Here is a 13,122-nt window from a genome sequence, read left to right as displayed (position 1 = left end):
AGTGATCTTCTAAGTGGTTATCAATTCTTTCTTTCTAACTAACCATGACATAAAAGCAAAGCAGGAATGACATGCTGGTCCACAGACAAAAGCACTGGAATACTGAGATGATATGCTACCCTTTACTTGGTCAACATAGGTTTCACACACACACACACACACACACACACACACACACACACACACACACACACACACACACACACACACACACACACAGACACCGTGAAATATCAACTCACGTTTCTCAGCTTCACAAAAGACAAAAAAAAAAGATAATACCATTCTACAAGCGGGATAGCAGTGCCAATTTAAAAGAAGAGAATACACATGGTCATCACGAAGATATCAAATCAGACAACACAGTATATTTAATAAAAATATACATAATGAAAAAGTCAATTTCTTCTTTTTAAACCTACATCATGATTCATCTAAATGTGTCTATAGCAAATACAGTTTCTTTCTTTTACAATTATTTTGCAATTCTTAGTCTGCCTCAGACACCAGTCACCTGATAAAGCCTGAACCAATAGCAATTGCCTGTTCATTGCTTCATCTAACAGGCCAACCAGTCCACACTGACATGTTGTTTTCCCCTCAAACATAAGCAATCAAAATCAGAAGAAAAATGTGTGTATGTGCTTGCTTTGGGTGTGTGAAGGAGGGTATAGAATAAGAAAGTGAAATAAAAACTGGTGAGTTATTTATCTATGTATTTATGTATTTATTTTAAAGAGGAGAAAGTAGGCTCAAACAAGATGAGACTTATTACTCGAGCATGATAACATTGATGCCTTGATACATGCTTAGGGTGGGTTTGGGATGAAAATATTACTACTTGTAACCATCACTACCTAAAGTTAAGGTGTTCCACAGAAATAGTTCTTGAAAAGAGTAAGCGTTAGTGGTGGACTGGAGTTTATGGCACTGAACACCAACTGCGTTTTGAAAGGGGGTGTTGAAATGGAAACGTATTGAAAATTTCTGTTTCACTGGGGTTAGAAGCTGAGGAAAAGTATTTCAAAATAAGAGATTAGACTAAAATTGCTGCTTCAGTAAAAAGATCTTTCTGCCAGAATGTATAAGGTGCACAAAGACAATACTGTTTTGAGGAGATATCCGAAATCAGTCTGCTATTTTTCTATAGGATATGTAATTGAAATAAATCAGTAAAGGAAGAGACAATGATGAATGATAATGAATATTCAGGAAAAGATACAAAGACTCTATTTTCCATATCATCTCTGCCACCAGGAGACAGCTGTTATTTATACAGGTTTGTCTTTTGTTGTCTGCCATCATATATGTTCCACAGTCCTTCCTCAGTCTTCTGCTTTAACCTGTCTGACCTGCCACTTCAGGCTGGGGCCCATTTGCACTTGGGAGCTTGGAAGACATCTTTGAATACAAGTGCCAGGGAGAGGAGAATGGACAGGCAATCAGGATGCAGTGGCATCAGCAACACAGCTGCAACATAAATATTTTATGCTAATTAGGGAAAGGAAACTCTAACTGGGTGGAACCACGACAATATCAGTTAACTCTACTTCCTCTTTGACATTCTGGAACATGATATGCAATCACAGCACTACCCCATTCCCTGGGGGTGTTCCAAATCTCAGGCAGTAACCTGCCTGTCCTTCATGAAATGGGTGAGATGACAATTGCCATTCCTTCCCATGCCCACTCATCAGCTCTGCTAGAGCTTGAACCGCTAAACAAACTCAAGGATTTGCTGCCTCCTAGCCTGAGCATTGCGTTCCTCATGCTTTACCTGAAGGATTAAATTTGGTCAGTCAGCAATAAATACAACTACCCTGCCCCCTGACAGGTATTACAGTTATATTATACAATGTTCATGACAATTATTTTCAAAATGCCAGATGTGATTGACTAAGTGGGTCTCCTTTTTGATTAAATTAAGAATTATCACTTGAAAGAGCTGCTAATAAACAATGTTTATGTTGATTATAACATTGTATGCAATGCACTTCATTACTGGATTTGTGGACAGATATTCCTACTGTGTTTTTATTATAATCTGCTTATTGTACGGTTAGTTATACACAAAGGGTAATAAAACATATATAATATCAAGATGTGAGTGCTACATGAGCACTGACATATTAAAAAGTGCTTTAAAGACAGTACCTGAAGAAACACCAGGCTGTACTCCAGTGCCAACACCTCCAATTCCAGTTCCACCAACACCAGTACCAGGAACTCCGACTCCAGTACCTGATAAATCAGCAATGATCAATGGTTAAAACGCTAAATGCAAGGTGTAAAGCACACAGAATAAACATATATTGACAATAACAGCAGCTAAGCTACAGACATGTCATCGTGACAGTTTCTATGTCTGTTTTGCTGAAAAGATGTGTGTTACAGTGAGCAAATAATTTTACCTGCTGTTGTCTGTGTGATCTAATCTGTACAGAAAGTTAAAAGAAGAACCGGTTTAGAAATAATACAGATAAACACTACAGAACTGTTCATTGCAAATAGTGTAAACACAAAGTGATGAGCACTAGTGTTCATGATGGTACATGACTGCAATGTGTTGGCAATGAGAACCTTGAACATGGGTAGCAGGAGCACTGTGTCAACACCAAGAACCCTGAGCATGAGCAGGAGGAGCAAAATGTCATAACTGATAACCTTGAACATAAGTAGGAGGTGCACTGTGCCAGCATGGAGAACCCTGAGCATGAGTAGGAGGAGCATTGTGCCAACATTGAGAATCCTGAGCATCAGTAGGAGGAGCATTGTGCCAACACTGAGAACCCTGAGCATGAGTAGGAGGAGCATTGTGCCAACACTGAGAAACTTGAGCAAGAGTGGGAGGAGAAAATTTTGAGACTGAAAAGCAGGAGCATGAGTAGATGGAGCACTGTGTAGGCACAGGACCTTCAGCATGAGCAGGAGGAGAAATGTGTCTACATTGAAAACCTTGAGAAGGGGAACAAGTAATATGACTTGAGGTTCACTGGTCTTTCAGGTCCTTTGCAGATATAAGAAATACCAATACCTGCTTGTGTACTGCTGGACAGCCAATGAGATTATGTTACTTTCAGACACTTTCCTTAGAAATGTCTAAAGCAAAGGCAGTGTTGTGGAGAATAAAGATGTCTTTAAAATCAAGCATAATAGGTTTGACTGACATGCCCATCAGCATTAACATATGTGATTCAGGGGCAAAACAAAACAGTTTTGCTTGGATGAAGAGCACAGCTTTACACATTCATCAAGAATGGCAGCTCTACCAAGGTTAATCTAATTCTACATTTTCTAAAATATAAACATACACTTTGCCCCCCACATACACCACATGGATGGAAGATGGAGTTGTTCACAGTCATCATCATGTGTACAGGTAGCTAGGGACACAATGACACGTCTGTCTGTATGCATATACACTGGTGGGGTGGGGCCATAGTAAAGGAAGTGGATATGGGGGGTCTCAAGGTGATGGGTACTCTATGACAGAAATAATTTCTTCCTGCAATTTCTTTGGGATGTCATTACATAACCATGACTTGCAGGTACTCTGCTAGTTAGTTTTACTATGATAATGTTCCTCCCTGGCAGGGATGGAATGTGACTATAAGACCATGACCTTCATGGAATTCAATCATGAGGTGTGCTATCAATGAATGCCAGTTCTGATGGCCACCCGCAACATAGGATGGTAAATTGTAATACACTTCCAGATGTAGGTGAGGACAATGTACCCCATGATGTTCCTACACATACACTCAGACCACATACAACAATACTGCTGTGGGTAATGATGGTGATACTGGCAAACTTCAATATGGAGGTGAAGATGGAAGTTATACACCTCATAAGACCATTCAGTGTTATGTCCCTGGATTCCATGACCTCACAGATGCAATGCATATAGCAGTCACATCATGCTGGGACTATGCTGCAGTAGAGTATACCTTATTAATACTCTAGTACATCTGCTCAAATGTCAAAATGTCTTGAACAGACCATGACTCGTGAAGATGTCAGGCACTGCTGTGAAGTTATGCAATGGTGGACATGCTCATAATGGATGCAGTGCACTCATCTGCTCCTGTATCCATGGGGGAGTGTTGCTGCTGCTGCTCAGAGCTACGAGAGACCACTCCCACAGTGAAGACAGTGAATGGACAGACTGCACATATTCATGTTTATCTAATAGCAGATTTACATTTTCACTCAATACTATGGGTGGAGCTTTCCCAAAGAAAGAGATAGGCTGTGTCATCAGTGTGTGACTCTGGTAACTGTATCTTGTCATCATTGTTGTCCCCTTCCTGTTTCAGTATCAGACTGTTGTCCTGCCCAGGTTTTATGATGTCAGTGTAGAAGTGCTCTGTCCTGTGATATGTAATTAAAGATGCATTCAAATGAGCACGTGTACCTGTGCTACAGGTGTGCTCATATGGTATGCATATTATGGATGTCCATGCAAGATACACCATACATTCCCAACCTACTTCTGCTGCCATCCTAATGTGACCTTACACCTGATGAGTCTCTAATAAAGCATGGGAAACATATTCTTTGTTAGCCTAGCAACTCTATGTGCATTTCTGCTATATAGATATCTGCCAAAAGAGCTACAAAGTGGGTGCATGTACCACTGAGATGTATGCGAATGATCCATCCTCAAGCCAGTGTCCTTTTCTCCAGGAATTATGCCAAGATTATTGTCTCCCTGGAGAGACACTAAAACCTCCTCTGACTCAGTTAGCTTGCTTCGCAAATAAGGCCCCCAGTTATGACCATCATCTCAGCTGCTATGGAATGCATATTTGCTTTGGCATGTTTTACAATACTGGTAACATGCTTACAGTACTTTTGCATTGTCTGATTGCATTTCCCCATTGCAAGTATTTCATGGGCCACTGTCTGCTTCACCTGGTATCATAAGAACTGGTCATTACCTCTCTCCCTACAGCCACCACCCATATATATAACTGCCTGTAGCAGGACATCATTTTCACCTGGGCTGAAGTTGTCCAGCTTCTGCTGTTCACCTCATCTTCTAGACTTGAACACATGCCTCAAACATATGAAATGTATAGTGCTGGGACTGGTGGGATGACAGCTACAGACAAAGGAGCAGCAACCTTATACCATATTATACTTAAAGGACCAGCTGTGGGTGTATGCCATACCTTAGCTATAGTGACAGATATGAAAAAAAAACATACAGCAGGTATATATACATGGCATTATTTGGAACATATGCACTTCACACAGGGCTCAGACAATGTGTTAGGACCAGCTCGTATGTATAAGGTAAGGCATGCACGCCCACTGCAAACAATAGGGAACATCTTGGTAAGTGCCAGTGACATGACCCTGGCATTATACAGTGAGGAATATACACGTGTATAGGCACAGGTTCTGTAGTACTCATCACCATAGACTACCATATAGATTAGGCAAGCCATACCCTCACCATAGTAGTGCCAAGGATGCAAAGAGACAGATTTTCCTGATATTGTTGAATACTTTGCTGTCTGTACATTCTGCATAAATTATACACTTGCAAGTAAACATATTCATATTGCTAGCCTTTTGTAATATGAATTCAAGTTCAAGGATACTTCTGCAGGAAAGTGAACAAAATCAGCTTACCATGGGCTGTGTACTTCCTCAGGACTGCACATAGGTCCAGAACATGCTGCTGTTACTCATATTACTCTGTTCCTGATATCTAGTATAGCTTTACAGATCTATATGATCTAGCATACAAAACAGTGGTGTGCTTGCAATACAATGCAATTTTATACACATTTGTCTGACACAAAAACAAACTAGGTCAGGTTGCATGAATATCTATGAGTTGCTTTATTTTGCTACCATGTAATTGTGGCTTAAAACACTACTTGCTATCTGTGGTAACCTCTGACAGCTCATGACTATGACCTCATGCAACAGAACTTTGTGAATATGTGTTTCAAGCTACTTTACAGCTCCATGTTGCACTATCCATGATTCATAATTCATATTGTAAATATAATGCACAGGCAACCATTTTGTTCCTAGCAAACAATGCATTTTCTGATATTCAGTAAAATGGCAACTTTTGCTAGTACCCACTTGAGAACATATACATGGTTTGTGAAGGAAAACAAAATCATGCTCTGTCACCTTCATGACCATTTCAGGGAGCACATTGTAGCATAATGTGATGGCACCTTTAACAACGCTGATGCCCAGGATGATTTGGCTGAGATACTGACCTTAGCCACAGAATTGAACATGACTGGGCAACAGTACAGGTGTCACTATGTACAGATGTCACTATGATGATTGTGGCACAGGAACCCCAGTGATCTCCATGTCTGTAAAGCAGTAGGTTGACAACATTGTCTAGACAGGTGCTGTAAGTGGATAGCATTGTAATTTCTTTTATCCTGTGTTTTGTTTGAAGATATTTGTCTTATTTGCACTTTATTATGTCAAATTAGCAAATGTTTACATGCTGCAGCATGGATCGACATAGGTTGAGGTGATGATAGCAGTTTTATAACATCCCAAGGACCTATTATAGGATAAGCTACACTACATCGTTCATAGTGCCTGCATACTACATAATGTGCTTCATTGTGTAATGGGGACATTTTCTGTGTAAGTATGTTAATGCATTCATAGCTGGCACACATATACCTGCTGCCTGTCACACAGCTAATAGGATACATGTATTAGACTGTGATGTATATCTGTTGTTCTGGCATCTTACTTTACACTTGTCACAGTTCTCTGATGTGCCTTTTCTTTTTCATCAGGAACACATTACAAAAGCAATCATGTTGCCTACTGCAGCAAGTATAACAGTTTTGCAGCCAGATACAGTTAGTTCCACTCACAAATTCTGATCTCTCTTTTAAATATATTAAGCCACTTGTCAGGACAGATTGACTTATGACAAACTATACATTATATATCCTCACTACAGTCCATAAGAGAGGTGTGCTGAGCATGCTCCTCAGCCATGGCCTGCATCTTATATCTCCTCACCACAGTCCATACAAGAGGTATGCTGAGCATGCACCTCAGCCATGGTCTGCATTTTGTATCTTCTCACTACAGTCCATGCGAGAGGTGTGTTGAGCATGCACCTCAGCCATGACCTGCATCTTATATCTCCTCACTACAGTCCATACGAGAGGTGTGCTGAGCATGCACCTCAGTCATGACCTGCATCTTATATCTCCTCACTACAGTCCATACGAAAGGTCTGCTGAGCATGCACCTCAGCCATGACCTGCATCTTATATCTCTTCACCACAGTCCATACGAGAGGTCTGCTGAGCATGCACCTCAGCCATGGCCTGCATCTTATATCCCCTCACCACAGTCCATATGAGAGGTGTGCTGAGCATGCACCTCAACCATGGCCTGCATCTTATATCTCCTCACCACAGTCCATACAAGAGGTGTGCTGAGCATGCACCTCATCCATGGCCTGCATCTGCTGAGGCTGTTGTAGAAGAGCATAATGACAGTGAATCTTGGAGTTTCTCTTCAGTGGGGGAGGGGGGGCTGCCCCTCACCAGTAGGTAGCCAGACCTATTGCCTGACATGACCCAGCTGCAGCTGGAGCAGATGACAACTTGGTAGATAAGAGTGATACCTTTTCAACCTTCAAAACAGAGTCTAGTAAATTCAAGACTCAATTTCCCTTAATAAATCTTTATAATAAAATGTTGTGTGGGCAGTCAGATGCATGCCTACTTTAGTTTTTTTGTTTGATTAGCTGTAATGTAGTATATTGCCTTACTTGCTGTATTCAGCAACTGTTAACTTTCATGAAAAATGTGTATAATTCCCAGAATTCCTTATAGTAAGGATAAATGCATTTTTTTCTTTATTATTCAGAATTTTAACTAAGTAAACAGATTATTTCTTAACTTACAATAAAGCAGACATTAAAACTGTAACTTTTGCTAGCAGTAAGTGTGTGCATTTGTGTGTCTTTGTGTGTATGCATATGCATAGGTGCACATGAATGAGTGTATGATATATGTATATACACGCACACACACACACACACATATATATATATATATATATATATATATATATATATATATATACACACACACACACAGAAAGATATGGTTCTGGGAAGTAAGGAAATAAAATGCAAGGAAAACTCTATCTAGCTTAGAAACAATATATCTTACCTGGAACTTTGGGTGGTTTCACACCTGAAATGCAGAAAAAAGGCATATGATGAAAGAATACATGAAATATTACATACTTTTATGTAAGCTCCTTAAATAGTAAAGTCCTGTTTTCTACCTTTCTTTTTTCTTGTACAATCCACAATACCCATCAAGCTCCCTTTTAGCTTGCCTAATCACAGTGTTTATTCAACTGGGAGGTGAGAACCACATGGTCAATTTGCCCCTCCCAGAAGTGAGGAGTAAGTACTGGTAGTGGTACTATCATCATCATGCTCTGGGTTTCTTTTTTTATTTAAACCATACCAGTTCAGAGTTGCTCATCCTCATAATATTGCAATGGGTAACATGCAATGGGCATAGATGATGCAGTATATCATCTAATTCTACAAAAGGTATTCCTTCAAACACCATAATACTGTGAAGGCAGAACACTTGTTAATCCCTGCTCTCCACCAAGGATTTAACATGGAGTCTGCACCACAGGTTTGAACCACATATTCACTCTCTCAGACCAGTCTCCATCTGGCCATTTCTCTATTTATCTTCAGTCTCCAGTACTTGTACTGCCAGCCTGGCTGAGTCAGCAGAATTGCAGCCTGGGATACTTTCCTCAATGCCCAAGGGCTGGCTTAACTTTCTTATTCTGAGACTTTCAGTTATGTCACTGAGCAAGTAAAACCAAACTGTTACTCAAACAACTTTCTTCACCCTTGAAACTGTTGCTTAGATATCCTTAAATTAAAAATAATGGCAATATATGTTATTTTATGGAACAATAATTCTAGATACTTGATAGATAAAAGTGACAGTGAAGAAGTGGTATATAGGGCACAATGCAGGTCATGCAAAGCCTTTTACAGTGGTAAAACTATCAACAAACTTAAAAGGAGGATTGCTCAACACTTTCCAAAAGTAAATCAGGCATTCTAGGAAACACCCTACCGAAGCATTTGCATGAATCACTAGGCCATGGTGGATTTACCTTCCACATTCTGGACCACATCCTGCGGTGGTGGTGCTGTGGTAGCGTTGTCGCCTCACAGTAAGACGTCCTGTTCGATTCTCAGCTAAAGCGTCTTCTGTGTGGAGACATGCGTGAATGTGTGTACCCTCGTTGAAGGTTGTGCGTCAGAACTGGCAACTCGGTATGTAAAAATCTGCTGCCAATCATTAGCGGACCGGAGTTCCACTGTGGCGACCCCTAACCTGGAAAAGCTGAAAGAAACAACATTCTGGACCACCTCCTGCCCCCCCCCCCACAGAAGGCAACAGGAGTGCCTTACTTGAAAAATGTGCATTAACATGGCATATTAGATTAGATACTTTCAGACCCCCACCCCGTCTCAACACTGGCAGCTCACTGAACAGCATATCAGTCTTAACAAAACTTAATCACAAAAAGTACTATTCATTCCCTATACAATCAAAATGATTAGAATTACACATTAATATTTGTCAGACTTTTGTGTGAACTGGAAGTGAAGCATGGAATAAAATGCTAAGTTGTTAACAAGATTTAGCTTATAGTCATGGGCTTGATTTCCTCAAGCTCCATACATCTAGTCTGAACTAGCTTAACCAGGCAATGCTGCAGAGCAGTACCTGAAAAGATGCAGTTGTGCCTTGTGGATCTTATGCTGAAAATATATTAAAAATGAAATGTAGGCTCATACGTTTGGCTGTGAACAGTAATTCTGTTCTAAACTATCAGAAAATTCACCCTAGGGATACCAATTGTACTCATTCCAAAAGAAAAATGCACTGAGATTGTGAAATTCATTGAAACATTTATATATTAAAAGGTCAGTTTGCGTTTCAAATCATTATGACAATTTATTCTTAAAAGATGTATATATCCAAAATTGTAAACCCTTTAAGGTGTCTTCTTAGTGTGGTGACAGCCTTCAGATGGAATGCCCACACAGGGTTAAAATATACATACTTTTATAAACATTTGAAATATATTTAAAGAGCCTTTGCTCTGTCTTCTCCTAGTTTTATTATAAATAATTACTGGATAATTTAGTTTTTTTCTTTAATAGGACACAGAGAATGAAATGTTGATCATAGATTATTTACCATCAAACACAGCTGGCAAGTTTGTTGCTGTTCCAACATTCGGTGCACAATTAGTAGAATCTGTAGTGCATGGAGAGCCATGAATGCAATCCAAAATTGGGAAAAAGATAACCTGTTAAGTGTTTCCCTAGCAGAACATGTAAGGAAAAACCCAGCCAAGATAGAATGGACTTAAGGGGTGCTTAATAAAAATTTGTAAGGCATACCTACGTGCTGTTAATATTGTGTCTCATGCTATCGATTCACAGTGGGGACATCTGTCTGGCAAGCAACACTGGTTACAGGTAAAACAGCTTTATAAAAGCTGTTAGAACTTCAGTCTGCCACACATATAAACAGGAAGTGTGGAAGAACAAAGTATCTAATGTGTCGAACAGCTTTTAAAGCTCATGGACACTTTTCTGCCTGTTGCTAGTTTGATACTGCTAAAGTATTTTTTATTGACTTTGAGAGTCAGTAACTAACAGTTTACACTCCTACACTTTTTTTCTGTAACTGTTAGTGTATGGAGGAAGGAAAGTTCTATGCCCTATAACTTAAGAGTCTTCTGTGTTACAACACCGGACTCTAGGGAGCAAGAACTTTTACTGAGAAGGAAAAGTTAGCTGGCGGTTTCCCATTGTTAACAGAAAGTTGTAATCAGACTATAAACACTACTGTTTTGTTCATGTGCTTGTATGTATAAGGGAGTATGATAATTACAGAAGCAATATTTATTGAATTTGCCTTAGTATTGCCTTCAGTTTTAGATTTAGGGTTCAATTCATGTTTTTCAGTTAAGAGTAAAGATAGAATCCGTTTTTATGATGAGAAAGCTGTTAGGTATGTGCCCATTAATTATTTATATGATGCAGTCAGCGTGTAACAGAGAGGCATACTACCAATGCATGGAATAGATATTTTCACAAGTACGTAATAATATGACTTGGTCACGTGTTCTTCTCCATTCTCTAATGTATGGCTATACATTTTATTTTGACCTGTACAGCTCTCCTAGATTTTCTAACCTTCCTCCTTCCTGTATTTTCCCCTAGTTTGTTTTAGTCTGATTTAACTACTGTTAGTCAGACATATTTAAGCATTACACATTTCTTCACATCAGTCTCCCACGTATTACTTTTTGTTTTTGCATGTGCTCTTTTTTGTGTTTGTCTCTACTTTATCATGTTAGTAATTTCTAATTTATCTCTGTTTTTGTATGTGCATGTTTGTGTTAAGCATTCATTTACTTTTCGAACTTTACTTGCATTTAAAGTTGTCTCTCTCTTCTGTGTTTTGCATTTTAAACTGTATGTATTCTTGTTGTCTCATCACACTTGGTTCTCAGGGTTCAAATCCTTGCTGGGGTGTTTTTTGTATCCAGTATGTATGTTCTTCCTGTGTCACTGTGGTTCGTTTTTCTTTTTTTTAATTATCTGTATACATTTTACTCTTGAATCTTTTGTTTACGGCAGGCCTGCGTTTAATCTCTCTTCAATGTTCTTTTTTTATTCTAGGCATCATTGACCCAATGACCCTCAATATTTCTTTCCACTAACTTCAACTTACTAACTGCTCTTCCCTGAACAATTTTATTTATTATTTATTTATAGTAATTAACTGTAAATGACTATTTTCACTTCTTACATCCATTCTCCAGGTTAACGTCTGAGGTCTGTATTTACTGCTTCTACTTATGTATAATACCGCTTCCCTACCATCTTCTTTTTGTGTCTATGTTCATTGATACTAACACTTCTGTTAACTAAATCAGCTTCTTCCTCATATTTTCTTTCATCATTTTTCTTTATATCTGTATTACATTACACTATATTTGATGAATGGTAAGACATAATAAATTTATCTACAGTGCCCTTAGGTGCATTTAACATTCTAGCTCTCTTCCACCCCTACCTTTACCCTTACCCTTTCTCTACCTGCACTATGCCCTTCTGAATGCCTCTGTGGATTCCCTCTGCACCATCCATTCTGTGGTCCTATGAGTAGTTAGTGCGTAATTGGCTGCCCGGGTTTTTATTTTATTTATTTATTGTTTTTCACCTCTCTCATATTTTTGATACCTTTCCCGTCTGCTTATCTGAAATGATTATTCCTGCATGAATGTATTTAAAGTTGATTAGCACAAGTTCTCTTTAAGAATCTCTAGGCTTAGTTATCAACACCAAATAAAGAATCATACCAGGGATATGAGACAGGCAAGTGCTTATACCTCAGCATTCTGGTACTACCTGTCCTTCGAGGCCAAGCTACCTGTGGATAATAGGCAGTGGAAACGGAATCAATGAGGCAGTACTTGGTGATTCTTTGATGAATCATAATGCATTTAATGTACTGCCTCAGTTGAAAGCCATATGATATATTCTTGAGGGAAAAGAAATATGGCAGCATCTAGCTTGTCTGTCAAGTACAGGGTCAGTGCAGGGACAGAGTAGAACTGAAACAGATATTTCTGCATATTAGGATGTAGGAGTTGAAGAAGGAAAAGTGAAGATACAGAACAATTTGATTAAATATTTTCTCTTCCAAAAGCAGTGCATATGTGGATTAGACTTTGAAGAGAGGTAATGAGTCGAGAGATTTCAAAATTTATTATAACATTCTTAGAGGATTCCTAACATGATAGATGAGTATGAGTGACTTGCTGATCATAAGCCACTTATTATCTGTTGTTGATATGGATGCCAAGAAATTCATCTTCCGAGCGAAACTCTCAAGGAAAATCTTGGCATCCATATTAAGCAAACATAATAAGGGGTTATGATTGGTGAGACAATCATAACTTTTAGTAACGTAAAGGAGCTTTATCTGCTACATGGACTACAAGTTAAAACGGAACAAAAAA

The 13,122-nt window shown here is 39.0% G+C and overlaps 1 protein-coding gene across 17 annotated transcripts in view; it reads right to left on the bottom strand.

The window, feature by feature from the left end:
- ELN (elastin) overlaps window positions 1–13,122 on the bottom strand; it is a 490,412-nt gene that overhangs the window by 263,672 nt on the left and 213,618 nt on the right. For all 17 annotated transcript variants that reach the window (XM_044054168.1, XM_044054169.1, XM_044054171.1 and 14 more), the window contains 2 exons: window positions 8,199–8,222; window positions 2,155–2,241 (listed from right to left, as the gene is read on the bottom strand). In XM_044054168.1, the coding sequence (XP_043910103.1) occupies window positions 2,155–2,241; window positions 8,199–8,222 (111 nt within the window). The remainder of the gene's footprint in view (window positions 1–2,154; window positions 2,242–8,198; window positions 8,223–13,122) is intronic.

Source organism: Protopterus annectens, chromosome 13.part0 (genome assembly GCF_019279795.1).
Source record: "Protopterus annectens isolate FY-2018-M chromosome 13.part0, PAN1.0, whole genome shotgun sequence".
NCBI classification, from domain to species: domain Eukaryota; kingdom Metazoa; phylum Chordata; order Ceratodontiformes; family Protopteridae; genus Protopterus; species Protopterus annectens.
Note: the sequence above shows the minus strand (reverse complement) of the source record. Positions and strands in the feature narration are given on the sequence as shown.